Source organism: Primulina eburnea, chromosome 15, assembly GCF_022965805.1.
Source record: "Primulina eburnea isolate SZY01 chromosome 15, ASM2296580v1, whole genome shotgun sequence".
NCBI classification, from domain to species: Eukaryota; Viridiplantae; Streptophyta; class Magnoliopsida; order Lamiales; family Gesneriaceae; genus Primulina; species Primulina eburnea.
This window is the reverse complement of record NC_133115.1, coordinates 28,543,465-28,571,272: the sequence shown is the minus strand read 5'-3', so window position 1 is coordinate 28,571,272 and position 27,808 is coordinate 28,543,465. Positions and strand designations below refer to the sequence as shown.

The 27,808-nt window shown below is 37.6% G+C and overlaps 4 protein-coding genes across 20 annotated transcripts in view; 2 read left to right on the top strand and 2 right to left on the bottom strand.

Moving 5' to 3' along the window:
* LOC140814414 (sterol 3-beta-glucosyltransferase) overlaps positions 1 to 23,436 on the bottom strand; it is a 29,008-nt gene extending 5,572 nt beyond the window's left edge. For 2 of the 10 annotated variants that reach the window (XM_073173380.1, XM_073173375.1), the window contains exons 1-9: positions 23,377 to 23,436; positions 10,819 to 10,951; positions 10,639 to 10,710; positions 9,599 to 9,701; positions 9,132 to 9,274; positions 8,700 to 8,770; positions 7,632 to 7,713; positions 7,161 to 7,262; positions 6,983 to 7,038 (exon numbers count right to left, since the gene is read on the bottom strand). In XM_073173380.1, coding sequence (XP_073029481.1) covers positions 6,983 to 7,038; positions 7,161 to 7,262; positions 7,632 to 7,713; positions 8,700 to 8,770; positions 9,132 to 9,274; positions 9,599 to 9,701; positions 10,639 to 10,710; positions 10,819 to 10,884 — 695 coding nt within the window. In that variant the 5' untranslated portion in view covers positions 10,885 to 10,951; positions 23,377 to 23,436. Of the gene's footprint in view, positions 1 to 6,982; positions 7,039 to 7,160; positions 7,263 to 7,631; positions 7,714 to 8,699; positions 8,771 to 9,131; positions 9,275 to 9,598; positions 9,702 to 10,638; positions 10,711 to 10,818; positions 10,952 to 23,376 lie in introns of those variants that run through there. The other 8 variants (XM_073173383.1, XM_073173379.1, XM_073173376.1 and 5 more) reach the window with 7 other exon arrangements.
* Positions 749 to 4,333, top strand: LOC140814413 (uncharacterized). 2 transcript variants are annotated; one of them, XM_073173373.1, is made up of 5 exons: positions 749 to 1,166; positions 1,458 to 2,416; positions 2,514 to 3,323; positions 3,403 to 3,521; positions 3,624 to 4,333. In XM_073173373.1, exons 2-5 carry the CDS (start codon positions 1,468 to 1,470, stop codon positions 4,119 to 4,121), a joined length of 2,376 nt encoding a protein of 791 aa, XP_073029474.1. In that variant the 5' UTR covers positions 749 to 1,166; positions 1,458 to 1,467; the 3' UTR covers positions 4,122 to 4,333. The 2 variants fall into 2 exon arrangements, with proteins under 2 accessions (XP_073029474.1, XP_073029475.1); XM_073173374.1 differs by lacking the exon at positions 749 to 1,166 and having other exon boundaries at positions 1,255 to 2,416.
* On the top strand, positions 10,883 to 14,535 carry LOC140815613 (uncharacterized). The gene is made up of 6 exons (XM_073174689.1): positions 10,883 to 10,969; positions 11,838 to 12,581; positions 12,685 to 12,855; positions 12,959 to 13,493; positions 13,574 to 13,932; positions 14,006 to 14,535. The coding sequence occupies exons 1-6, from the start codon at positions 10,883 to 10,885 to the stop codon at positions 14,507 to 14,509; spliced, it is 2,400 nt and encodes a 799-aa protein (XP_073030790.1). The 3' UTR covers positions 14,510 to 14,535.
* Positions 23,437 to 23,990: 554 nt separating the features above from the next.
* LOC140814655 (uncharacterized) lies at positions 23,991 to 26,615 on the bottom strand. 7 transcript variants are annotated; one of them, XM_073173701.1, is made up of 3 exons: positions 26,401 to 26,614; positions 25,459 to 25,526; positions 23,991 to 25,225 (listed from the first exon to the last, which is right to left on the bottom strand). In XM_073173701.1, exon 3 carries the CDS (start codon positions 25,221 to 25,223, stop codon positions 24,183 to 24,185), a length of 1,041 nt encoding a protein of 346 aa, XP_073029802.1. In that variant the 5' UTR covers positions 25,224 to 25,225; positions 25,459 to 25,526; positions 26,401 to 26,614; the 3' UTR covers positions 23,991 to 24,182. The 7 variants fall into 7 exon arrangements, with proteins under 7 accessions (XP_073029802.1, XP_073029801.1, XP_073029797.1 ...); XM_073173700.1 differs by having other exon boundaries at positions 25,459 to 25,520; XM_073173696.1 differs by lacking the exon at positions 25,459 to 25,526 and having other exon boundaries at positions 26,286 to 26,615.
* Between the last annotated feature and the right edge of the window lie 1,193 nt (positions 26,616 to 27,808).

The following is a 27,808-nucleotide window of genomic DNA, read 5'->3' as shown; positions in this document are numbered from 1 at the left end:
AGGGTTCTTCATTTTTCCTTCCATCTTCTAATTTCTTCTTCAATCTATGGGAGATTTGTTCAAGGAAATTATGAAATGAAGTTAGATTTGTGATCCTCTCTCCAAGATCTTCAAGATGGTGTAAGTATGTTATATTTTTATTCAATTTTGGAAATGGGATGAAGTTTAGAATTGATGTTTGTGTTGATATTTGAGATGTTGAAATTGTGTTGGTTTGAATTAAAATGGAATTGAAGCCAAGGGCAAAGTATAGGAGCTAATTTCTTTAGCACGCATACCATGTGTTTGACAAAATGATTCAATAAATGTTTTTATGGCATATTACGGATATTGATTCGAAGCAGTATTGAATTAATTATGAATTTTGAACAGAAACTACTCTGTTTTGATAGATGATCAATGTTCTTGAGTTATAGTATAATTCCTCAAAGGTTCAAGACTTCTCACCTACACATTTCGATATTCCTTTGGTAATATTTGAAAGGTATGTTACGGTCGGTAACATACGAGGTAAAAGTATCATTTTTATTTTAAATTGAAAATTCGATGGCTTCATGAATTACTTGTGATTTGTTGATGATTGATCTTTTGAGATGAGCATATTATGATATTCACTTGATGTGATTGAAATGCATCATTGCATTGCATATTGAGCCACTTTTTGATTCAGATTTGATATGGCGGAGGTCGTCTTGATTTATTGATTTGTTGGACGTATGGGGCTATAGTTGAGTTGGCATAGTGTATGCGGAGCACAGTTGTCAAAAGCGCTTGTAGCGCTCGCTATAGCGCGTAGCGAGGCGTAGCGCTGCCCGGTCGCTACAGGGGGCTACGCGCGAGCCACTTGCAAATAGCGAGCGCTATCGTCGCTTTCCTCGCTATATCGGTTTTTCTGTAGCGCTAGCGCGCTATGTGTAAGAAACTTCAGCCCAGTTTTTCCACCCACTTTTAGGCCCAATTTGTACTGCCAATTTTAGGCCCATTTTGCCTAAATAATTTAGGCCCATTTAAATATACAACCCTACAGCAGAACGCTTTCTTCTCCACTTCTCCCAGCAGCAACACCACGCCCAAGAAATCTTGCCTTGCACCGCCGACCGCCGGGAGCCGACCGCCGACCGCCGACCGCCGGACATCTGGCCACCACTTTGCATCGCTTCATTTCGGTAATATTATGCTCTTCTCTTTTTTTTTTCCTTTTTTGTTTTCTTCATAATTCTAAATATTCATGCCTATTCTTGCAATTAGTCTGATTTCCGAATACATATAATTCATTCCATGGATGCAGTAGGCGTAGGAATATTTTAATATAAGTTACTGCCAAATTTTAATGAACATTATAATATAAGTTACTAGCAAATTTGATTATCTGGAATATTAGCTACTAGCCTACAGACTACTGCCATTTGCTTATTGGATTTCCTCAATGTATAATCAATTTTTTTTCTTGATTTCAGAGATTATAAGATGGAAAACCAACAAGAAGAATTGAGAAAAAAAGATATTGGATGGAACTATGGGAGGATGGTTAATCCGGACAAGATTTCTGATGGAATATTATGCAACTTTTGTCAAAAAGTTACAAAAGGTGGGATAACAAGGCTCAAACAACATCTTGCTGGAGGATTTAAAAATACAAAACTTTGTCCAAAAGCCCCAGCAATTGTCAAGCAAGAAATGAAAGATTATTTTGAAGAAAAGTTAGCCCAAAAAACTATCATGGATTCCATGCCTCACTTTGATGATGTTTTTGATATAGAAGAGCAAGGAGATGATATTGATACACACGGGGATCCATCCTCTCGTGGAAAGCGGCCGGCATCTATTTCTTCCTCGGGCAACTCGTCAATGTTAATGCCCAAAAAACCACGGTCCTTGGGTCCTATAAATGCTTTCTTTAAGCTGGACGCAAAGAATCAAGGTGGTAAAGCACCCCAATTTAATGAAGTTCAGAAAAAGTTGAGGTCTGATGCAGTTCAAAAATTTGCAAGGTGGATGTATGATGCAGGGATCGCATTCAATGCGGTCAAATATGACAGCTTGAAGCCAATGATCGAAGCAATTGGACAATATGGTCCTGGGATGAAACCACCTAGTTACCATGAGATGAGAGAACCACTTTTAAAGGAGGAGATCAACCACACAAAGCTGATTTTGAAACAAAATGAAGAGGAGATGGCGAAGAATGGTTGTACTTTGATGGCTGATGGGTGGAGAGATAGAAAGGGGAGATCACTTATCAATTTCTTGGTGAATACCCCAAAAGGTAGCATGTTTATTGAATCAGTTGATGCATCTAGCTACTCTCACACGGGTGAGAAGATGTTTGAGTTGCTTGACAAGTTTGTGCAAAAAGTTGGGGTGAATAATATTGTTCAAGTGGTCACTGACAGTGCATCAAATAATGTTTATGCGGGTAAGAAAATCTAATATACTAAGTTATAACGTCTTTTAACTTTCGTTGATTAGTTTCATTTTCATTAACTATCATTTTATTCTCTTGTTCTTTACAGGAAAGAAGTTGATGGATAAATATCCAAACTTGTATTGGGCCCCGTGTGCAGCACATTGTTTGGACTTGATTTTTGAGGACATATTCAAAATGTCAGATTTGAAGAGGGCACTTGAGCGGGCAATTAATGTTAATGGATATATTTACAACCGAACTCTGTTGTTGAACATGATGAGAGAGTTCACCGGCCAAAGAGACCTTATCAGGCCAGCTAAAACTCGTTTTGCCACCGCTTTCTTGACTATGAGAAGCTTTCAGCAGCATAAGCAACATTTGAGAAAGATGTTTACTTCAGAAAATTGGAGTAAAAGCAAATTTGCGAAGGAACAGACTGGTAAGCAAGCACAGAAAATTATTTTGATGCCTTCATTTTGGAATTCTATCATTTATGCTATGAAAGTTGGTGGCCCATTGTTGGAGGTACTTCGGTTGGTGGATGGGGAGAAGAAGCCTGCCATGGGTTATATATACGAGGCAATGGATAGGGCTAAGGAGAAAATAGCAAAAGCTTTTGGTAATAACGAAGATAGGTACAAAGAGGTTTTTGAGATAATCGACAATAGGTGGCAGTTGCAACTCCATCAAGATTTGCATGCAGCGGGTTATTTCTTGAACCCTCAGTTCTTTTACTCAAACTCTGAGATAGAACAAGATGAGGAAGTAGTTACGGGGTTGTACAATGCAATCAGTAGGTTGACTTTTGATGCTGAGACGGAGACAAAAATACATACAGAGTTGTTAAAATACAAACAAGCCGAAGGTCTTTTTGGGAAGGAAGTTGCAATCAAAATGAGAAATGTTGTATCACCAGGTATGAAAATCAAGTTTTTCCTTATTTTTTTGAAATAAATTCAATGAGATATATTAATATAACTATTGTTATTAACTAGCTGCATGGTGGAACTCATATGGAGCTTCGACGCCAAAGTTACAAAAACTTGCCCAAAAGATACTCAGTCTCACTTGTAGCTCCTCTGGTTGCGAGCGCAATTGGAGTGTGTTTGAACATGTAAGTTTTTATAATATTACAATTTTTATTTTCTATTACTGTGAAGTTTTAAGAATTTGTTCTCGTGCCACGTGCCTTATAAACATATATAAATAAATGCAGCTTCATTCCAAGAAAAGGAATAGATTGGAGCAAAAACGACTGAATGATTTGGTGTTCATCAAATACAACAGAGCTCTGAGGCGTAGATACGATAGTCGTGATACCATCGATCCTATCATATTGACTGAAGTGGATGATGGCAATGAATGGCTGCTAGGGAGACTGGAGGATGAAGAGCCTGACTTTGTTCATGATGGTGATGATTTAACTTGGCAAGATGTTGCAGATGCTGTTGGAGTAGATGAATCTCCTTATACATTGAGGAAACCCAAAGGGGCCTCGAAGGCGACCCCTACATCTACAGGAAGCTCAAAGGCGGCCACATCTAAGTCTAGAGGGAAAAGGCCAATAGAAACATCTTCCACACTGAATTTTATAGATGATGATGAATTTGACTTTGATGAAGAAAGTGAAGAAGAGAATGATGCCGAACGTTATGCAATTTCAAATGAAGAAGATGGTCTCGATCTTGATGAGGAAGATGAAGATGAATTTTAAATTATGTTTTTCTAGTTTTAGAATTGAGGTTTTATATGCTTTGAACTTATATATTTGCTATTTAAGAATGAAAGATTGAATTGATGTTAGTATATGTTATATATTTATATGCTTGTGGCGCTACACTTTCAAATAGCCCTCGCTACGCGCTTCGCTACGCGCTATAGCCACGGGCAACCTCTGCGCTACGGGGCGCTACACGCGATTGACAACTATGATGCGGAGGTCGCTGCTATGGCCTGAACACTCTTTATAGGCGCACCATAGTCCTGGGATTGTAGAACACAGCAATCCACCCTGAGCGGATGAGTCGGTGGATGTGGCTGGGTGATTCTATTCCCTTGGGTACCCTATGACCAGATGATTCACTTGATCTTGAGATTTATTGATAGCCCACAGCTTCTGATCATGCATTGCATTTTATTGCATCTTTATGAATTTTATATGAGATATTTGAAATTTTAATTCTCATATGTTATTGATTGTATCATACTGGGTTTATACTCACCGGCACGTCGGCTACCTCTTGTTTTCATGTGCTTGACGGTAAGTGAGGCGAGGCTTGGGATGCCAGAGTCCAGCTCCAGACGAGGAGATACGAGTTAGAGTGGGATTCTTGGGTCTTAGGAGCTATGTGATAATGTTTGGATTTCTTTGGTCCACTACTTTATGTTGGCATGTTGAAAATTATATTTCAAACATTTGAGACCATTAAATTATTCTGACGATGTTTATGTCAGTTTGTGAACAATAAATTATATATTTTATTAAATCGTTTGGTTTGATACCCTATGACCAGATGATTCACTTAATCTTGAGATTTATTGATAGCCCACAGCTTCTAATCATGCATTGCATTATATTACATCTTTATGAGTTTATATAAACTTTGTGAAATTTTAATCCTAATGTGGGGCCCCGGGTCCGATATCTAAAACAAGAGGTAGCCGACGTGCCGGTGAGTATAAACCCAGTATGATACAATCAATAACATATGAGAATTAAAATTTCAAATATCTCATATAAAATTCATAAAGATGCAATAAAATGCAATGCATGATCAGAAGCTGTGGGCTATCAATAAATCTCAAGGTCAAGTGAATCATCTGGTCATAGGGTACCCAAGGGAATAGAATCACCCAGCCACATCCACCGACTCATCCGCTCGGGGTGGATTGCTGTGTTCTACAATCCCAGGACTATGGTGCGCCTATAGAGAGTGTTCAGGCCATAGCAGCGACCTCCGCATACACTATGCCAACTCAACTATAGCCCCATACGTCCAACAAATCAATAAATCAAGGCGACCTCCGCCATATCAAATCTGAATCAAAAAGTGGCTCAATATGCAATGCAATGATGCATTTCAATCTCATCAAGTGAATATCATAATATGCTCATCTCAAAAGATCAATCATCAACAAATCACAAGTAATTCATGAAGCCATCGAATTTTCAATTTAAAATAAAAATGATACTTTTACCTCGTATGTTACCGACCGTAACATACCTTTCAAATATTACCAAAGGAATATCGAAATGTGTAGGTGAGAAGTCTTGAACCTTTGAGGAATTCTACTATAACTCAAGAACATTGATCATCTATCAAAACAGAGTAGTTTCTGTTCAAAATTCATAATTAATTCAATACTGCTTCGAATCAATATCCGTAAATTTCTTAACCGTAATATGCCATAAAAACATTTATTGAATCATTTTGTCAAACACATGGTATGCGTGCTAAAGAAATTAGCTCATATACTTTGCCATTGGCTTCAATTCCATTTTAAATTCAAACCAACACAATTTCAACATCTCAAATATCAACACAAACATCAATTCTAAACTTCATCCCATTTCCAAACTTGAATAAAAATATAGCATACTTACACCATCTTGAAGATCTTGGAGAGAGGATCACAAATCTAACTTCATTTCATAATTTCCTTGAACAAATCTCCCATAGATTGAAGAAGAAATTAGAAGATGGAAGGAAAAATGAAGAACCCTAGCTCTAAACCGATGGAGTAGGAAAAAAGGAAGAGAAAATGATACAAAAATCATTCCCCAATCAAATATATACCATCCAAACCTCAAAACACGTTTTTTTGTACAAGTGCTGGGCGCCATGGCGCGTGATTTGGCGCAGGGGCGCGCACCATACTGCCCAACACCCAAAGTTTCAGCAACCCGCGCACTAGGGCGCCTGATCCTGCGCGATGGCGCACGGTATTCTGCCCAAAACCCATTTTTAACTTCAGAATTTGCGAAAGTGGTAAACTATAAAGTTGTAGCTCTATGTCTTTTCTTGCATCTCCCCGAATTTCAGGTCATTTGGAGGTCTGAGTAAAAAGTTATGCCCATTCTCCCAACATGTGTCAGTGCAGGAACGACGATACACACGACACACTTCGGGCCACTTTTGTCTCGTCTTCCCTAATGATTTGACCAAAACTCAAAAAAAGAAAGTTATAGCCTTATGTCTTATCTTTCTAATGAAAGTGGCCTCACATCAATTGGATCAATATACAAAACATTATGCTAAAAACCACAACTACTGCTACATTTTTCATACCGTTTCTGCACTTCCATTACCTATTTAGCTCAAATTCAACCTTTGATTCTGCCCATCCATTATCTATTCCATTCTATAACATCATTATCATTCATACCATAACGTAAAGCCAAGAACCATCACAACTACTGTCATATTATATCAAAATTCGGGCATTACAATTAGTACTTGGAAATCGGTAAAGAAAATTGATTTGGAAATTTTCTTCAGAAATTATTCAATCCTTCAATACTATATACATAGAGTATCCCGTCACGATATTAACTTTTTGTGGAAAATATCTTACAGTAGCAAGGGAGACAAAGGCCTCTCGTGCCATCTTGGAAGACCAGTCACTGCATCCTGTATTCAATGAAGAATATAGCAAGAGACATACAAGAATAATTAAATTAAAGAAACAACCAAATCTTATTTCATATACTAAAATAACATTTCACAAGAACATTCACTAGTTTAATAACAACCGTAAAAGGCAAGAAGCTTAGATGCAAATCATGGCTTCTCCAATGTCCCCAATCTTCAGTGAAAAATGGCCACATCCAATGGATAACATCTTCCCACCCTACCTATGATAAAAATTAAGAGAAAAATTGTTCAGTAAAAACCTACTTGATCATATCAAACACCCTCTCCTATGAAACCCGCAACCACACCACCCCCCCCCCCCCCCAAAAAAAAAAAAACCACAATGGCAGTGTTTTCTATTTTAAAAAAAAACACCCATGCTTAATCCAATCAACATCTCCTATCCCAACACAATCCTATAGATAAAATAGCGAAGAATTTTTTAAAAAAAGTGCTGCTGCTGGAACATTACGTTGCCTGGTAGCAATGAACAGGGGAAGTGCAACAATCAATTGAAAAATTAAGCGATGAAAATTAATAAATAGAAAATAAGATCTATTGCGCAAAGATTTATAAATATGATTGCATACCTTACCAGTCGGAGCATCTTGAAGATATTCATATAAAAGAGGAAGTTCTTTCTGAAATTGGCGTTCAAAAGAAGAGGGGGCGCTGCATTGCAATTAAACATTTATTACTAAGAAACAAAGCTTCGACAAAACAAAGGGAGGTATCATCGTGTATCATCTTGCAGAGGCAGAGTGTGCATCTGTCTTTGTATCTATGCAATAGAGATGGAAGCAAGGAGACATGAGGCGAGGAAAAAAGGGTAAAAGGAATTATATTCTACATCGAGAATTTTTTAATTCTTTTCTCTTCAGTTTATACAAATATTGACAAAACAAACACAGTATAACCTGGACCACAGCATCACACATTTATCCTCCATATCTCAGGGGGGCAAAATTTTGAATAGAATAAATATGATATGTGATTCTAACATGATTCAATCTCCTTGTTTGAGTCATAAAAACATAAAAAAAATAAAGACATCGCACATGTTGAACACCACAAATTTGTTAAGAACAGACCTGAGGCATAAAATAAACATTCCATGAAGAAAGCAGATAATCTATCTTCACATTTCCATTTTTTCTAGAAATTCGTTGACAGTTATTGGAAATAAACCAATATTTTTTATGGTAATACAAGCATTTATAAATATTCAATAATTCAAAAAATATTTACTAAATGATGTTACCAGGTGAGAAAAACAAATATATTTTACCGCAGGAAGTTTCCTAAGACTCGGTGACTTACACGGACACTTGAACAAGTAACTATCTCAGTTTGCAAGCCAATTTGTGCATGGTGACAGGAAACATGCAATTTATTATTTCTTAATAAATTCAGAACTTTCAAGCTATGTCCCTCAACCTGTCTTCAGATCACATGCACATTATGCATGATACTAAAACTCATAGGAGGTCCTTACGTGTAAATGTCAAAAAGGGATTGCTCCCCCCAAAAAATATAACTATAATTTTCATTATATTTATTTTACAAATTCTGAGAACAAAGAATACCATAGCTCAGGTCATAGGGCATCTATATGTTGTAGACCAAATCAATAAAGTTAAGTAATATATAACTTAAACCTGTAGGGAACAACATAAGGAGCAGCAACAACACAACGAACCTGGAATAGTTCCGCAAGACTCCAACCTTCCTGAAGATAAAGAAATGTATATGAGGGATACATCAATTAGCAAAACTTCAACGTACTACTAATAGACTCTTGTTATCAAAGTAAATATGTTTTATCATTGTTGTTTCTTGATCTACTATTATACTCAATCTAGTTCAAAACATAGTAATTCTGAAAGCAGGCAACTACTCATAGTTTGGGTGTTCTGTAATACCTAGTTATGATAAAAACAAATAATAGTGGTACATCAGTCATCAGACATCACAAACTTCAGAGTTTACAAGTGATTTTCTATCAAAAACTTTATGAGCCATGCAACTGAATTCAGTTCAAATTCTGGCACTTCATAAAAACACTCATAAGCAATCCTGTTAAAAGTTACCAGAGCGAAGAAATTTATAATGATAAGATCACCATCCATATTACTGTCTTCTCCGAATATGCCTTCGGCGATCGAAACACACTCTTGTCTATGTTTTATCATGATTTCATTCTTCTGCAGAGAAAAGGAGACCTTGCTGGATCCTTGTAACATAGATGTAATTTTAGAAGGTAAACTGATTAAAATTAAAAACAGCACTAAAATCATTGAATAGAATTTCAGACTTGCTGATTGACCATACATACAGATGCAAAACCTTAGGTATGGACCGTATGGTTTGCCTCAAAAAATATACATATATATATATATATGAAAATATACATATATATATATATATATATATATATATATATATATATATATATATATATATATAACCAGCAGTTCTTGATAAGACATGACAATATCTTATTTTTATTATAATGGCTAAACCTACAGTATGATTGCCTCAAAAAAAGAAAAATAACCTGCAGTGTCTTGATAAGACATGACAGGAGGTGATGAAACTGGAAAATATGTGATTCTTTTTGCTTCTAAATGAACTTTGAGCTTCTGCAAGATAGAAAATACCTGGTATATTTTATGACATAAACAAACACAGCATTCAAAAAGCAAAAAATATGCAAGATTTGAACAGCATAATTGTTTGACAAATTAAGACAGGTTCCGGAAGAGTTCCATTACCTCGATTCCATTAAATGATTGCAGTTTGACTATAAAAAGTAAAATTACCAATTTTCAATGTACTTTATAGGCCATAAAAAGGCCGAAACAGAAGGAAAAATGCAGGAGATATTATTCTATGCAGTTCTCCTACGTAATGATTTCATGATAATACTTACATGCATGATGCCATTGAAAGCATGAGATACAAAATTTAAATCTTTAATGAATAACAAGTACAGAACAAATAAGAAAATAATTTGGTTCTTTGAATTCTAACTCGCAAAAAAATGTCGAATTTGAGAGTAGAAACTAGAAAGACTAATTTTGATTCAGGGCTCAATTCCGTGTCCTTAGATAAAGTATCTGTTGCTATAAATTATGCCTGAAACGACACCTTTTTCTTAAGAATATAGTCCACTATTTCAGGTTTTCTGTGATAGTCCCACTGGTTGGACGGAATGTTCCAAACCCTACACGCCTGAGCCCTGAAAGGTGAAGCTTGGCTGCTAAGAATATCCTGTTCCCGAACTCAAGTATCACACTACTACTGCTCAAATTGGGTATCTACAACATGAACTCAAAATGATTCTAAAAAAGGTTTTAGGCTAACAATCTAGATTTCAATGGTGTACTAACTCAGCACAACAAAAATACCAGATATTAAATATTGCAAAAACCACTCTCCAACGACAGGGTGCTAACTACTAGGAACGGAATAAAAATGCAGCAATTCAATATTTTTCATTCTCTAAATAAAATGATGTCACTTCAATCGGTTATTATGAACATTGCAACAAATTATATCATACGAGAATCAAACAATAACCAAAAGGTTCCAAACCTCGTGCGCTGAATGAGTCACAAAGGCAACCTCGTACTGCCTTTGATCGGAAGCAAAAGCTGCAGCAATAGCCTATTGAGGAATTTATAAAGAACGCGTCGATCATCAAAAACCATAATCACTATTCAAAACGTATATTATGATTAATCCGGGAGAATGAAAAAGAAATGAGAGAATTACAGCGATGGGGTAAACGTCGCCTTTGGTACCAAAGGCCATGAACACGGCGGTTGGCTTCGTCCTCATGGCTTTTGCGGTGGTTGACGACGACGTTTTAAAGAGTAATCAGTCGGAGTTCTGGTTGCTGCCAAAGGGGAAAATGAGGAAAACGGTGACTAAAGAGTAATCAGTCGGAGTTCTGGTTGCTGCCAAAGGGGAAAATGAGGAAAACGGGAGTCACGTAAGTGTTTATCTTAAAAAAGGAGTCAATGTAAATTTACTTTTTTATCCTCTGTTTTAAATTTGTTTAAATTAATTTTTCATTTAGTGTATTTAAATTTTAATTTTAATTTTATATATATATAAAATTTGTAATTTAATTAAATAAAAAAAAGGGTACATCTCTTCCGCGACTCACCTCAACCCACTCATCTCAACCCTAGTTTCATTTCTTCTTCACAGAAATCTTCTCTTCCTTACATTGCTAACAATTGATCATGAGTCTAACAGGAATTCCTCTGCAACAAATCGCACGAAAAAACTATGTATTGGTAAGAAATTTATTTTGAGATCGAAAATGTATTGTATCTCGCGAGGAGCGAGGATGGCTGATTCGCGTCCCCTGTCTCGTGATCGGTCGCTCGCGACCCCTTCGCGACCTACACGCTTCGCGACACAGGGGTCGTGATGGGTCGCGAAGCACATCGCTTCGCGACCCCTGATCGGTCGCGAAGCTTGATTACCCCAAGCTTCGCGAGACCAGGGGTCGCGCATACACATGCTTCGCGACCCACAAGACGTGTGGGTCGCGACTCGTGGGGGTCGCGAAGCACACTTCGCGATGTGCTTCGCGACCCCTGATCGGTTGCGAAGCTTGCTTACCCCAAGCTTCGCGAGACCAGGGGTCGCGAGCATACCCACGCTTCGCGACCCAGGGGTCGTGATGGGTCGCGAAGCTTCGCGACCCATGAACACAATTGCTTAAATTTAAATTTTGGTTATTTATGTAACTTTTTGTGTTTGTTTTGATTTTTTTGCAGATTTACTTTCCAACTAAACTTGGGAGGGATCAATTCTTTGAATGCAAAGTAACCGTAGGATCAAGATATACTGAAATATGTAAGAAAATTGTAGCATTTTTAAATGAGAAAGAGATAAAATATTTGGTGCAATATACTCAATTTGGTAATTTAATTTTATGTGCTAAGGATTATAACAATTCCAATAAATTGTTATGGTTTTTGATCAGTAGGCAAAGTTATGACAGTGAAAGTGAAGAATTTTGGATGATATATCGTAAACGACCTTTACGATTTTCATTATTAGAGTATTGTTTGTTAACTGGATTAAATTGTTCAAATGTTTATCCCATGATACCCGAAGAAGATGAATTTAGGGAGAGACAGTTTGGTGGGAGTTACTCTATACGTTTGGGAGATTTGATAGATAGAATAGATGAATATGATAACGATTTTGGAGGAGAAATAGACATTGAAAAAGTGAAATTGGCTTGTCTGTTGTTTGTGGTAGCTGTATTAGGGAGACACAGAAAAAATAAAAATGATACCATAGATTTAGAATGGATTAGATTAGTAAATAATTTTGATAGTTTTATAAACTATCCCTGGGGTAGAATAGCTTTTGAAGAAGTAGTTTATGGACTTAGAAAAGATCTTGAAACTAAGTTCAGAAGCTACGAAAATTTGGTAGCACGCCGTAGGAATGATCCAGATTTCAGCGAGTTCGGCAGCTTCCATATAAGTGGATTTGTTCATCCTTTACAGGTAACTAAATATTGTTCATTAAATGAAATATCCTTGTTATTTTATATCATACTAATCCTTGTTATTTTATATCATACTAACTGTGTTTATTTTTCTGTGTTAGATTTTGGCATATGAATATTTTCCATCCATTGCTCAAGTGTTCGCCCGACCTCGAAAAGGTCTCAATGTACCGATACCTCGGATGTGTCATTGGTTGACTAGAAAATGGAGTAAAAATCATTCACCTTCCATGGATGATGTGAACAAAGCATTTAAAAATGTATATAACAAGGTAAAAATACAAGAAATTCATTTTATTTATTTTTCTTATTATCTAATATATTTTTTTGTTAACGGTTAACTAATTTCATGTTTATTGTTAATGATTAATATAGGATATTTTGGGGATACTCATTCCCACCTCGGAGGAGCGGGTGTCTGTACATTACATGACTGGAAATTTTGTTGATTCTAATAATGTGATAATCAATCGCATTACGGAGTTAATTTGCCGAGGTATCCAAGTAGTTTGCACTCAAGATCCATTGGGTGACCTAGAGGATGAAGTGGGTGTACAGACTGAGACTGAAGATCGACCATTTCTCCAGCCATTCACATATACATACTCCAGATCATCTCGAGATAAAGTCAGAAAATCTTCTCGGCCATCTCGTAGTCCTTCACACATGAATCCACCGTCTCCTCCTTTGTCTCCTCCATTGACTCACCCTCATTTCTCTCCTCCATTGACTCACACGAGAGATCACGTTGCAGATATGTATGAACTTCGTTTCATAAGTTTGGAGGATAAAGTTGAGACGATACAAAAGGACCAAGCCGATATAAAAAATCAATTGAAAAATATACATGACGATATCTCGAGTTTGAAGGATATATTTGGGAGATTATCTTCGATGAATGTCAATGTTGGTAAGTTTTATCAATAGTTATATGATTTTTAATTTTGAGTATGAAAAATGACAAATTGTATGTATTATTCTCAGATCAAGGCGAGACATCAAGGCATCGATTTGAAGATATTCCATTTGAGGTGGATCCAAATATTCCACTTGTGAGCGATCCTTCTTTGACTCGAGCTTTTGAAAAAACTTCGGGCGGTAAGTTAAGATTGTTCACAGTGGAGGAAGAGCCTATGACTGACGAGGAACTGCGTCGTCTTGTTGTAAATGATGTGATGTCTGTGAGTTTTCAGAAAAGAGTTAGAATGTTCGCCAATAGATCGTGGCCACGAGTAAGTGCTGAGATTAATTGTTGTACGGAAAATAGGATGATATGTGGGCTGTGTTCGTCCTACGATAGCTCGTGGTTTCGTGTATTGGGGACACCTGCTTCTTGGCTGACTGAGACCGTAAGTTTGTTCTTTTTTTTTTGTTTTTTGCGTTGAGTTAGTAATTAACATATTTCACTTTTATCACTTTCAGCATATTCAAGAATGTTGTCGAGGGTTGCTCCAACTACAAAGGACATACTCACATTTTATGTCACAAGAGGTGTCATTGATGGATGTCGATTTTCATCAGCTAGTTTCGAGTGCTTTCAATGAGGGTGGAGAGTATAATATAGAATGTTTGATGCCCTATGTGAGAGCAGAAATTAGTGAGTGGCCGGCTATTCCATGGAACAAAGCCAAAATAATTTTGATACCCTTTCATCTTCCTGGGCATTGGGTTTTGTTAAAGGTTTTGCCTAATCGTAAGAATATTACAATCATGGATTCAGACCGTAGCGTAGATAGGTCGGGCAAGACATTGCTTAAACTTATTAACCCTTTGTCTCTTATGCTTCCACATATGTTGGGTGTTGATTCTTTAGAAAGATGGAGTATAGTTAGGCCAGAAACTTTTCCTACTCAAAAGACGAGGTTAAAATTTTTTATTTTAAAAATTATTATTTCATTATTGTTTAATGTATATCAATGTATTTAATGTTTGTTTTTCATTGCAGCGGTGAATGTGGAGTCTATTGTTTAGCGGCAACAGCTTATACCATGTTTAGAGAAAATGCCTATCAGCTTAACGATGAGAAGATCGAGGAATTTAGGCATTATTGTTGTTGTTGTATTTGGGATAAATTTTGGTCATTGGATTAAAACATTTATGTGATACATTATATTGATTTTTAGTTACATTATGTATTTTTAGTTAATGAATGTGATCTATATATTCAATCTATTTTAAACAATGAAAATTGATTTTATTCATTGGTTCGTGGAGGTATCTATTTTAAACAATGAAACATAAAACCAATTTTCATTGTTTAAAATTTATATGCAAAATGAGATTACTAAGGAAATGAAAAAATACATTCTGGAACGACACGAAATCATCAAACAATGCCAAGGGATTGAAAAAATACATAAAAAAAAATACCAGACACGAAGACACGAAAAAACGTGAAGGGACACATGCAAGGGACACATGCAACGCCCGCACCGCCGAGCGCTCTCGGCAGGGACCGCCGAGCGCTCTCGGCGGAGCTCGGCAGCGCCTGCCGAGAGCTCTCGGCAGGTTCGCGCACCTGCGCGTCGATCCGGGGGTACTGTTCACGGGGTCGCGATTACACGCGACCCACGCGACCGAAATTTGGTGGGTCGAGTTTAGATCGAGAAACATATCGATTTATGTACAATAAACATTAATTTAATTTCATATGCTTCTATATTAAAGTTAATATATAATGAAATCTGTTACTAAATAATTTTAGTGAAATTAAAAAATTAGTTTATATTTATATACAATAAATATTAATTTCATACACTTAAATATACATTCATTAAAATTAATTTCATATGCTTACATATAATTCATTAAAGTGAATATGTAATGAATTTTTTTAGTTCAGTTGTGTTATTATAAAAAATTTGTTAAGATTTTTAGTGGAATTATAAAAATTTTTAAGACCCTATTTGTTAGAACAATAGATACATTCTTGTCAATTTTTTAACTAACATACTTAAATTATAATATATAACTCATTTTAAAATTTTTACACAAATAATATTTTTATTTATATTTACGTTCTAATCATATATAAAGTGAATTATATATTATAAAATGATAAAAAAAATCAAAATTTCTTACCTACACGACCCATGGAGACCCAAACTCGACCCAAACCCTAAACCCTAAACAAAACCCTAAACCAAACCCCTAAATTATCACTCAACCCACGCGACCCAAAATTGAAAAATTTACAAGCCTACGCGACCCATAAATGAAAATTTTACAAGCCGATTACTCACCCTCGAAAAAAATTAAAAATTAGTACACAAATTACAATAAATTAATAAAATCAATTCGATTGTCTTTAAATTCAAAAAATTACAAATAATTCAATCCTATCTTCTACCAAATTCTCCAACGGATGGAAATCTGTTTTGTTTTTTCCTTCCACGTCTTCTCTTGATCACTGGTGGCAGTACTAACATATCATCAAGAGGCTACTCGTTCTGATTCAGAACAGGATAAATCGGCTCAGAATACGCTAAAGACCATATCATAACAGAATAATACTCTGAGCATAAGGAATATAAATTAACATCACGAAAATAACTCGCTGCATGGCATGTGAACATGGAATCTTGTCAATATCGAATTCCCTACAGGTACATCTCTTTGATTCCAAATCCACAATGTCACTATCTGTAGCACTTCGAACATCAAACTCGAGACGGCCCAGCTCATAAACTTGATATGCCCGTGTAGTGACCCGTTCCAGAATCACCTACTAAGCAAGAACTAAGCATGCAATTAACCTAATCAACAATAATCAGAGATAACAGCGGAAATACGGCCAAAGACAATAGTTATACAACCCAATCGAAATCTAGAATAACTCAAATCAAATATCCGGTACAACCAAAACGAAACAAAACAATACCGATAAACTAAACTCAATCGGCTACTCACTGACGTCCTCCTGCTCCTCCTGAGCCATCCAACCTGAGGCCTGCCCCGAGGGAATGGGGTGTCCAAGAATAAACAACACCGAGGACGTGAGCGATAAGAACGCCCAGTACAAAAGTATGAGTATACAGACCTATATGAAATGCACATGCTATGATCATGATACCGGGGTAGTCAAGAAACAGGAGTCACAAAGGAAAGGATCTCAACAATGCTCAGTCTAGAGGCGCCAAGTGGATAGTGCCGCGCGGTACACCTCTGGGTCACTGCATCCACTACAAGACGGACGTGGACCTAAAATGTCCCGGACCACCGAAGCCCTCCCGACCCGTCGGCCACTGTGTACTCTCGGTGTCCATGCGTCCACAAGACAGGGCTGAGCGGCCCCAAGATATAGCTTATCTCGAAAGAGATACAGCTCAACAGCAAAGGCTATCTCGAAGGAGATACGGCTCAACGTGAAATGCAACGTGCAGTAATAAACGTGACATAATAGCATGCATCATATGACATATAACAATGCACCACATAATCATGCAACACATATATGAATGTATACTCAACCAGGATATCTCGGATAGTACTTTCGTACCTCTATCACAGCAATCCTAATCCACTGGAACAACCAGACAACAGGTCTAATCCAAGCCTATTCATCAAGTGAAAACCATCACTAAACTTATCTACCAGACTTAACTAGATAATCCTGAGATAAAATACTGATAAAATTCCAAACCTTCGTCCGTCGCTAGCCCGCTGATGCCGCTAGCTCCCAACTAGAGCACAGCTCCGCTACAAGACCAGCAGCTCCCCGCTAGTGCCCGAACCTCGGAAAAAGACTAGAACCTGTCAGAAACGACTGAAATGCTCTGGAACTCTCTGAATTGGCGAGTCAAAATGAGGAAATCCGAGCACTATTTATAGGCCATGTTCGGATCGTCCGAACCCTCTTCGGAACGTCCGAACTCTTACGTGTCCATCGGCTTTTGACACCTCATGATCGGATCCACCGAACTTACACTTCGGATCCTCCGAACTATGATCGGATCCTCCGAACCGACACTTCGGACCTTCCGAACTTGCATGCAAACTGACGTGTCGATCAACTCTTGACACCTCATGATCGGATCCACCGAACCCACTTCGGATCTTCCGAACCCTTCGTTGCTTCCGAACCATCTTCGGTCCTTCCGATCATGACCACGGTCAAAATTACACATTAAACCTTCTTAATCACCATTAATCCGTTAAATTACCCAATTTAGAATTCGGGCTACTACATTCTCCCCCCCTTAAAGGATTTCGTCCTCGAAATCAGGCGTAGAGAATGAACAAAACGAAATAACAACATCGTTATTACCTCTCAATTATTGTTGAATACAACCGATATTTCGATTACAACGGAAAACACAAACACACATCCATAGTACAACTACAGTACAACTCAGAGGAGCTCTGGATGCTCTGGTATCAATAAGAGCAAAAGCAGGACTACCGCATCAACAAAAAGTACCTGCTATGACTCTCTCCCTGACTCACTTGCAGCCTGATCCTGGTTCAGCGCAAAAACCTGACCTTGGGTACGAGGTCGAAGATTCGAACTACCCCCTGCCTGACCCTGCCTCCTCTGCTGAACAGTCGTCTGAGATCCGGAACCAGATCCTGCTCCACCTCGCAACTGAGGACAATACTTCTTGATATGACCCATCTCTCCGCACTGAAAACAAGCTCCTGCGGCTAATCGGCATTGCTCCGAAGGATGGTTCTTCCCACAATGCACACAAGAATCCTTCTTCTTATCAAAGCGAAAATCACCGCTAGACCGTGATCCAGATCCAGAAGAAGAAGAACCAGACTTCTTGAACGATTGAGATCGAGGACTCAAAGCACTCGAAGGTCTGGAAGAAAGAATAGACCTACCACGCTGAAGACTGATCTCTGCCTGGCGACACCGGTTCACTAATCCATCATACGAAGTAGGATTATCACAGACTGTGACACGATCAAAGATCTCCTGATTAAGCCCCTGGAGGAAATGGTCATACTTAGCCTCAGAACTGCCACTAATATGAGGAGCAAAGGGCAACAACTCGAAGAACTTCTGCTGATACTCATCAACAGACATACTACCCTGCTTCAGATTCAGGAGCTCAATCGTCTTCGCCTGGCGAAGGGCTGGAGGAAAATACAGCTGCATGAAAGCCGCACGGAAATCGGCCCAAGTCACCCTACCCTGGGACTGGACTATCGGCGCAGAAGTCGATCGCCACCACTTGCGAGCACGGCCCTCGAGAAGAAAACTAAGGGTCTCTATCTTCTGCTCCTCGGTGCACTGGAATGCGCGGAAACAACTCTCCATGCGCTCTAACCAATCCTCTGCATCATCGGGAGTCTCACCGCCAACTAAAGGCTTAGGCCCCATCTGAAGAAAACGATGCAACTCAAAACGCCTAGGACCATCCCGACGATGACGATGTTCACGATCACGATGACGCCTACTACCGTCCTGATCACCCCAACGACCTACACTCCCCTGACTACTCTCGTCACCAAAGTGGCCAGCCATCGCTACAACATAGAATGAGGAAACTAGTAAATTGGTCAACGGAATCCCAAAACAGAATCTATATCCCAAAATCATACGCATATCTTTATCCCAAAATCGCAAGCATGCTCTGATACCATAAATGTAGTGACCCGTTCCAGAATCACCTACTAAGCAAGAACTAAGCATGCAATTAACCTAATCAACAATAATCAGAGATAACAGCGGAAATACGGCCAAAGACAATAGTTATACAACCCAATCGAAATCTAGAATAACTCAAATCAAATATCCGGTACAACCAAAACGAAACAAAACAATACCGATAAACTAAACTCAATCGGCTACTCACTGACGTCCTCCTGCTCCTCCTGAGCCATCCAACCTGAGGCCTGCCCCGAGGGAATGGGGTGTCCAAGAATAAACAACACCGAGGACGTGAGCGATAAGAACGCCCAGTACAAAAGTATGAGTATACAGACCTATATGAAATGCACATGCTATGATCATGATACCGGGGTAGTCAAGAAACAGGAGTCACAAAGGAAAGGATCTCAACAATGCTCAGTCTAGAGGCGCCAAGTGGATAGTGCCGCGCGGTACACCTCTGGGTCACTGCATCCACTACAAGACGGACGTGGACCTAAAATGTCCCGGACCACCGAAGCCCTCCCGACCCGTCGGCCACTGTGTACTCTCGGTGTCCATGCGTCCACAAGACAGGGCTGAGCGGCCCCAAGATATAGCTTATCTCGAAAGAGATACAGCTCAACAGCAAAGGCTATCTCGAAGGAGATACGGCTCAACGTGAAATGCAACGTGCAGTAATAAACGTGACATAATAGCATGCATCATATGACATATAACAATGCACCACATAATCATGCAACACATATATGAATGTATACTCAACCAGGATATCTCGGATAGTACTTTCGTACCTCTATCACAGCAATCCTAATCCACTGGAACAACCAGACAACAGGTCTAATCCAAGCCTATTCATCAAGTGAAAACCATCACTAAACTTATCTACCAGACTTAACTAGATAATCCTGAGATAAAATACTGATAAAATTCCAAACCTTCGTCCGTCGCTAGCCCGCTGATGCCGCTAGCTCCCAACTAGAGCACAGCTCCGCTACAAGACCAGCAGCTCCCCGCTAGTGCCCGAACCTCGGAAAAAGACTAGAACCTGTCAGAAACGACTGAAATGCTCTGGAACTCTCTGAATTGGCGAGTCAAAATGAGGAAATCCGAGCACTATTTATAGGCCATGTTCGGATCGTCCGAACCCTCTTCGGAACGTCCGAACTCTTACGTGTCCATCGGCTTTTGACACCTCATGATCGGATCCACCGAACTTACACTTCGGATCCTCCGAACTATGATCGGATCCTCCGAACCGACACTTCGGACCTTCCGAACTTGCATGCAAACTGACGTGTCGATCAACTCTTGACACCTCATGATCGGATCCACCGAACCCACTTCGGATCTTCCGAACCCTTCGTTGCTTCCGAACCATCTTCGGTCCTTCCGATCATGACCACGGTCAAAATTACACATTAAACCTTCTTAATCACCATTAATCCGTTAAATTACCCAATTTAGAATTCGGGCTACTACAGCCCGACCAATATTAAACCTTTCACGTAGAATTGACTCAACAGTTGGAGTGAAATTTGTTTTTGATGCTATAGATGCATTTCGATACCTTGAAAACCAAGATATAGTCAAAGTCTGCAAAGAATTTAATAGTGCAATGATTGGAAGTTGTCTTTCTTCACGCAATCTTGCATTTATTGATTCAACACCATTAGTTGTCATAATATTATACCGAGATCTTGGGCTATATGCTCGAGTCCATCGATCCAATGAATCACTTTCACTCAAAAACTTTGCAGCATCGGGATATATTTTCTTAAACTTCTCGTACTCCAAGTCAAAGTCGATTTGCTTGTAAATTTTTGCTAACCGCATAAACATTTCGGTACAACCCTTCTTTTTACAATGAATTTTCATATTTTGTGACAAGTGCCATATACAATGACCATGATGTGCATTTTTGTAAACGTTGGCAACTGCGGCAATGATGCCCGGATGTCTTTCTGAGATAATCACCAACTCATCCTCATCAACCACTACTTCCAAGAGCTTCGTAAAAAACCAACTCCACGAAGCAATTGATTCCACATCAACAACAGCCCAAGCCAAAGGATATTGATGAAAATCTCCATCTTGTGCTGAGGCCACAAGTAAAATACCGTCGTACTTTCCTTTCAACCATGTACCATCAATAGATACTACTTTTCTCATGCATCTATATCCTCTTGCACATGCGCCATATGCTAAAAACAAATACTTGAATCTATTATGCTCATCTACTACTAAATCTATTATACTACCCGGGTTCATTTTCTCGACCATTTTCAAATACGAAGGCAGAAGACCAAAACTTCTTTCAGGATCACCTGTGAAGATATCATGAGCAAGTTGTTTACCTTTCAAAGCTTTGTAATAAGTAATGTCAACCCCCTTATTCCGCATCATTGTCATAATAGATTTTGGTTGAGGTGTTTTCTGTTGTCCTCGAAAGTTCTCTACCAACATATCACAAACGATAGATGAGCTAGCTTGTCGATGCTTTTTACGCATTCCAGTCATGTCACAATTGTGTGTGTTGCAATATGTACGAATCACAAAATCTGTTGAGTTATCGTGTTTTGAACTCCAAATTCTCCAGCTGCAACCTTTATTCACACAACGAACCGAATAGATATTTCTAGAAGATTTGACACTTTCAAACTCAAAAGACGAGTTCAAAGCAATATTGGATAGCACTTTCTTCACTTCGGTCTTGCTTGAAAATCTTTGACCAATAAATAAGCTTGAACCATCGGTAAATGAATAAGTATCAGCTTGAACATTAGTCTCAGTATCATGAGCTACACCAATGTAGTGGATGTTAACATCGTTATCATCGACATTAATATCATCTATATCCTCCACATCATTTTCTGTACTCCTCACATCATTCTCTTGTATATTTTCAGTTTCTAATACATCATTATTGGTACCATGGTCATTTGAGACAAAAGTTCTATCAAAATAGTGATCGTACATATTTGTTTCATCATCAACATACTCATCATCCAAATGCTTAAAATTTAAATCCGGTGACATGATATTTTCCCTTTGAACAATATCAAGGGAAACAACACTTAGTTCAAATTCTACGTGAAGTACTGGTCTTTTTTTTGCACATCCAAAATATAAGTATGCTTTCAAATCATTATCATCCTCAATATAAATTGGACGAATATTGCAATGCTTCACGTCAGGAAGATAACTTAATTTCAATTTTTCTGTACCAGCTAGATTTATAATTCTGTATATCTCACTTTCTATATATTCCACTGAACAAATATCAGAATCCAAAGGAATAGCTGCCCACTTACCACTAGACCATGAACGCCATTTAAATATATTATCTTCATTAACTTCCCATTCTCCGTTGTACTCAAACAGAATAACTGTTGGCATAACCTACAAAAACATAAATAAGAATATTAAATTATAGACAATATCATTTATTTAAAAAAATATGTTAACATTGACCAACACATCACTAAACACACGTGGGTCGCGGTGGGTCGCGGAGAGAAACGTGGGTCGCACGTTTGGGTCGCGTGGGTCGAGGTGGGTCGTGGTCACCTAAGCCACCGCGACCCACTGGGGTCGAGGGTTGAGGTGCACCTCGACCCACCGCGACCGTGGTTGTGTGTGCACCTCAACCAATCTGTGCACACCTCCACCCATACACCTCCACTGTGAACCTCTATCCATCAATATGTGTGGTTTAGACACTATCTCATATTATAATATAACTCCTCTAAATACTCATCAGAACTCCACTAACAAAAATTCTAACAAAATACAACCAGAACTAAACTGAACAAACAAGTACAACAGTCGAGTATATGCTTACTTCTAAGAGAATCTTCAAATTCAAATGATTTACTTCTCTAGGAATCTTCAAATTTTCAAATGATTTTTGATTAGTTTATCGTGAAGAACACAAAAATAACGGGAATAAATGAAACCTCAATAAAGAATAGAAATAGAATAGGAATAGGAAAGGTTTCTGATATATCAATTAAAAAAATATTTTTTTTAAAAAACTAACTAACTCCCCTAATTAATGAACTAATAAATGACCTCACCTAACTCACCTAACTAACACAGTACACTCCTTTCTCTCGATTTAAAAAAGTCAAAATCCCTTTTATTTATTTAAATTTAAAATGGATCATATATTTTTTATTGACCCCTGCCAAAGATTCTCTATTTCTCCAGATACTAATAAGTCGAGCCTGTGAAAGTGTGAACGGAATCCTAGTATACATTTATCAGATTCCAATTTAATTTAATTTAATTTATATGTTTTTTTTTATTTTAATTTATTTCTTCGATTTTGTTATGTTTTTATATTCTTTTGAAAAATATCCGCTTCACATAAAAATAAAAAACAAAACTTGTGTAAGATGTTCTCACGATTTGTATTTTGTGAGACGGGTCTTTTATTTGGGTCATCCATGAAAAAGTGTTACTTTTTATGTTAAAAATATTATTTTTATTATGAATATCGATCGTGTGATCGTCTCACGAGAGACCTCCTCAAAATAAAGATATATCGGGGAAAATATTGATATGTTTCAGAAAAACAAAACTAATGATGTTTGAACAACCATTGCAACACTTGCAATATAATATTTTTTTCGACATCAAAATATGATAAAGATTTATACGGAATAACAAATATTACGCACATGGTACAAATGTGATTCGATTACTAATATATAATAATAATAATAATAATAATAATAACAACAACGTTATTAATATAATATAAGCAACAAGACATAAAAAAGAGGTTTATGTACCAAAGAGAGACAATATAAAGCCTGAGAATTTGCAATTTTCATCAATGAATTTAAAGATGAAGTCAACAATAAACATCCCAATTAATTAATCAGTAAATTACATACAAATGATAAATATTGTGGTAAAGCCTTATCAAGTTCCCATATGTACTAAGACCTACTGTTTCCCTTTATCTTAGTGATAGAAACTTGCACACCACCACTACACACCCTGCCCACTGTTGCCCTCTCTTCGCCTCCTCCTACGTCCTGATCGTCCCAAGAGGACTCTACCATGCCGGCGTAGACGATTTGCCAATGTCATACGGTTCCTTCCAGAAACTTCGTTTTCGTCAATATGGTTGCCGTCTTGATCCAATTCACCGAGAGAAACAACAGGCCTTTCATGACTCGATCTCGAAATGTGGTTCGAGCCTCGACCATTCTGTACCATTTCAGAATCATAAGCCTGAAGAAACATCATCACGGACATCAACCTCCTATCAAATCCATTTTCAATTTCATCGTTTGGCTCCAAGGCATCTGCATCACCGTCAGAACCCAAACCAAAATGGCTTCGTTCAATCACGTAATCGCCAAAAAACAGCGCCCCTGGATTTGACGACCTTATGGTGCTCATCACATCTTCCCTCTCTCGCTCCTGCTCTAGATTTGTCCACTTCTGTGCCAGAGTAGGATCCATTTCATGCGGCTTAGCAGAAGGGTGCTCAGTTCTTACATGTTTCTGCAGCTCTTTGTATGTTCCAATGAATGAGCAGTTATCCTGGTTGCAAGTTCGCTTCTTTGAGTTGAGATGGTCTCGTGCTGGCTCCACAACCGTCCATCCCTTCACTTGAGCCCTACAAAGGGGACATGTGAGCTCTGTAGCTTTATCATTGACAACCAACCTACCAGACAATGGATCCATCACTTCAGTAGACGCATCATAAATTGGTGTGTTGTTAGATGACATTACTTTTGTGTGTGCCTTCTTGTACTGGTCCAGACAGTTGGAATAGCGGAAACTAGTTCCACACATGTAGGGACGACAGCCTTTATCATGAGAAGAGCAGAGGAGAAGAACAGCATTATGAGGACACTCCATGCATATCGAACAAGTAGCATCTTCCCAATCTTGCATGAATATTTTCGAGTAATTACTTTTCTGGTTGCAATGAGGAATACTGTTAGAGGGGAAGGGGTCCGGTGTTGGTCTGTGCCGCCGTGAAGCAAACCTGGGTCTTCCCCTGCCACCTTTCGCCATTCCTTAAATAAATTTGCAGAGCAATTTGAGAATCTTAAAAGGATGACTAACTTCACTGAGCAAAAAAACTTCCCAATATAGCAAACCACTAGATTTTTCTGGTCAAAGTCGAGTTCATCGAATCCAAAAAATTGCAAAACGTCAAAGGGCAGAATTCAACCAAAGATAGAACTTGCCACAGCAAGCGATAGTTATCGAACAAAAAATATGCATCACTTTGAAAATCTTGTGCTACCTGTGGTGATTTAAAGTACGTAGCTTCAGTCAAGAGATTTGTAAAACACGTGCAAGATGGATCTGAGACTTCAAAAGTTTACAATTCAAAAATGGTTTGACAGCTAATAAGAGAAACATCACATCTAGCATTATATGAATGGCACAAAACAGCCAATTATCAAAAAATAACAACGCATAATAAAAAGACTGCCAAATATTGCTCATCTCAGATGCATTTGCCGCTTTAACTGAATAATCAACAATAGTACCTCGAGGTTGTGTTTAATAAACAAATGGAAAAGATAAATTGTAGGAAAAGTTCCAAAGAATCAGTGGCGTTAGAACAAAGTTCTTCATCAACCCAAGAGCAAAATGATTTCACAAAAAGCTTACAAATGAGAAGAATATTAAAAAAATAAGCTAATACTTGTTTTTGCAGCATCTGAACCTCAATCAGAAAAATTCAGCAACAAAGTGTCAGCCATACTTCGAGAATTCTTATCTCTACCATCCGAACCAAAAATTACAAAAACCCCTCCTAAGAGTTACAAACAACTAGCAAGACAAATTAACAAATGCAGGTAAACAAAAATTCAACATTTATATTCCCTAAAAAAAATCAATATTTATAGAGTATATCATCAAATATTAAAACTGCAAAATAATAGGGTCAACGCCTATATATTAATTTACATGCATACACCAAATATTCTGTCAATCGATGAGTGACAAGGAGGTCGACTAAGCACCCAAAAAAATCATAAATTTTTTTAAACATGAGTGAACAAAATCACAAAGCTTAACCAGTGAAAAGTACAAAAAAATCAAATAATCACAAAAACCCACCACGATAAAAGCTCATGGAAGATCCCTAAATATATCCCGTCCGTGTAGAACGCAGAATTGATTATTCTAGGCGATTAGCGTGAAATAATTAAACATAAAGAATCAATAATCATACCAGACGGAGATGTGAGAATTTGTATTTGAGTGAAATTTTTCGGATACGAGACAGAAAATCCGAGTTTGATACGAGGAAAATCTGGAGCGTAAACCAAAGATCGAGGGAATTCAATCAAAGCGCGGGCAATTCTAAAATTTTCAGCGATACCCTGGATTCCCTTTTTCTTTTTCTTTTTTCTTTTTTCTTTTTTCTTTGGGCCGTTCAAAAAGAGGCCCTCCCAACTTGTCTATTGGCCACGAACTCGGGCTTATAAGGAAGTTTTATGTTCGAAACTCAATTATATCAATCTTTTTGAAAAATTTATAACTTGTACCAACAAAGGTTTAAGGCAAAAACTTGTGTGAGACGGTCTCACGGGTCAAATTTTGTGAGACGGATCTTTATTTGGGTAATCCATGAAATATTATTGCTTTTTATGCTAAGAGTACTACTTTTTGTGGTGAATATGGGTAGGGTTGACCCGTCTCACAGATTGATATCCGTGAGACGGTCTCACATGAGACCTACTCAAGGTTTAATATACAGAGTAAGTTTTTTGTGAGACAATTGCACGAATTTTTATCTGTGAGACGGATCAACTCTATCGATATTAACAATAAAAAATAATACACTTCACATAAAAAGTAATAATTTTTCATAGATGACCTAAGTAAGATATCTATCTCATAAAATACGACTCGTGAGACAGTTTCACACAAGTTTTTGCCTAATATACATATACAAGCTATTTTAGTTGCCCCGGATCTATATATATCAAAATTTTAATGAAACATAATTATGTATGTGATAATAATTTTATGTAAACTATAATCATCTTTGAGCAATTTTTGTTTATATATATATATATATATATATATATATATGTTTTTGTTATTTTTCAAAATCGAATTGGAAAAGAAATTAGGTATATTTTAAAGATCGAAGGAAATAATTTAGTCTAAACCTATTTTATGATTTCTTTAAATTTGTTTTTTGACAACAATTAAGAGTAGTGAACCAAAGATTATCACTTATGAGACTATAGTATTTTTTGCATCAAAAATAAAATTTGGTCTAATACTTGAAAAGCTCATGTCCTCTAAAATAACTAACCAATAAAACGAGACATAAAAGCCCATCGATTTTTCCGAGTATTTTGAATCGGTCGGAAGATTATGGGAAAGATCGTGGAGAAGTGCAGGAGTAGAGACCAATGAAGAAGATAGGAATCGACAGAAACAGAAAAAACACAACTCAACACATCAAATTAAATAAAAATGATCCAGCAACAACTCTTCAAATTTAAGTTTTTCAATTCAAGTATTTTTATATTTTTATTTCATATATAGCTATCTTCATCTTTTTATTCAAGTTTCTAGTATTTTCCGTCAACTTTATCATATTTTTAAGTCTTATAGATTCTTAG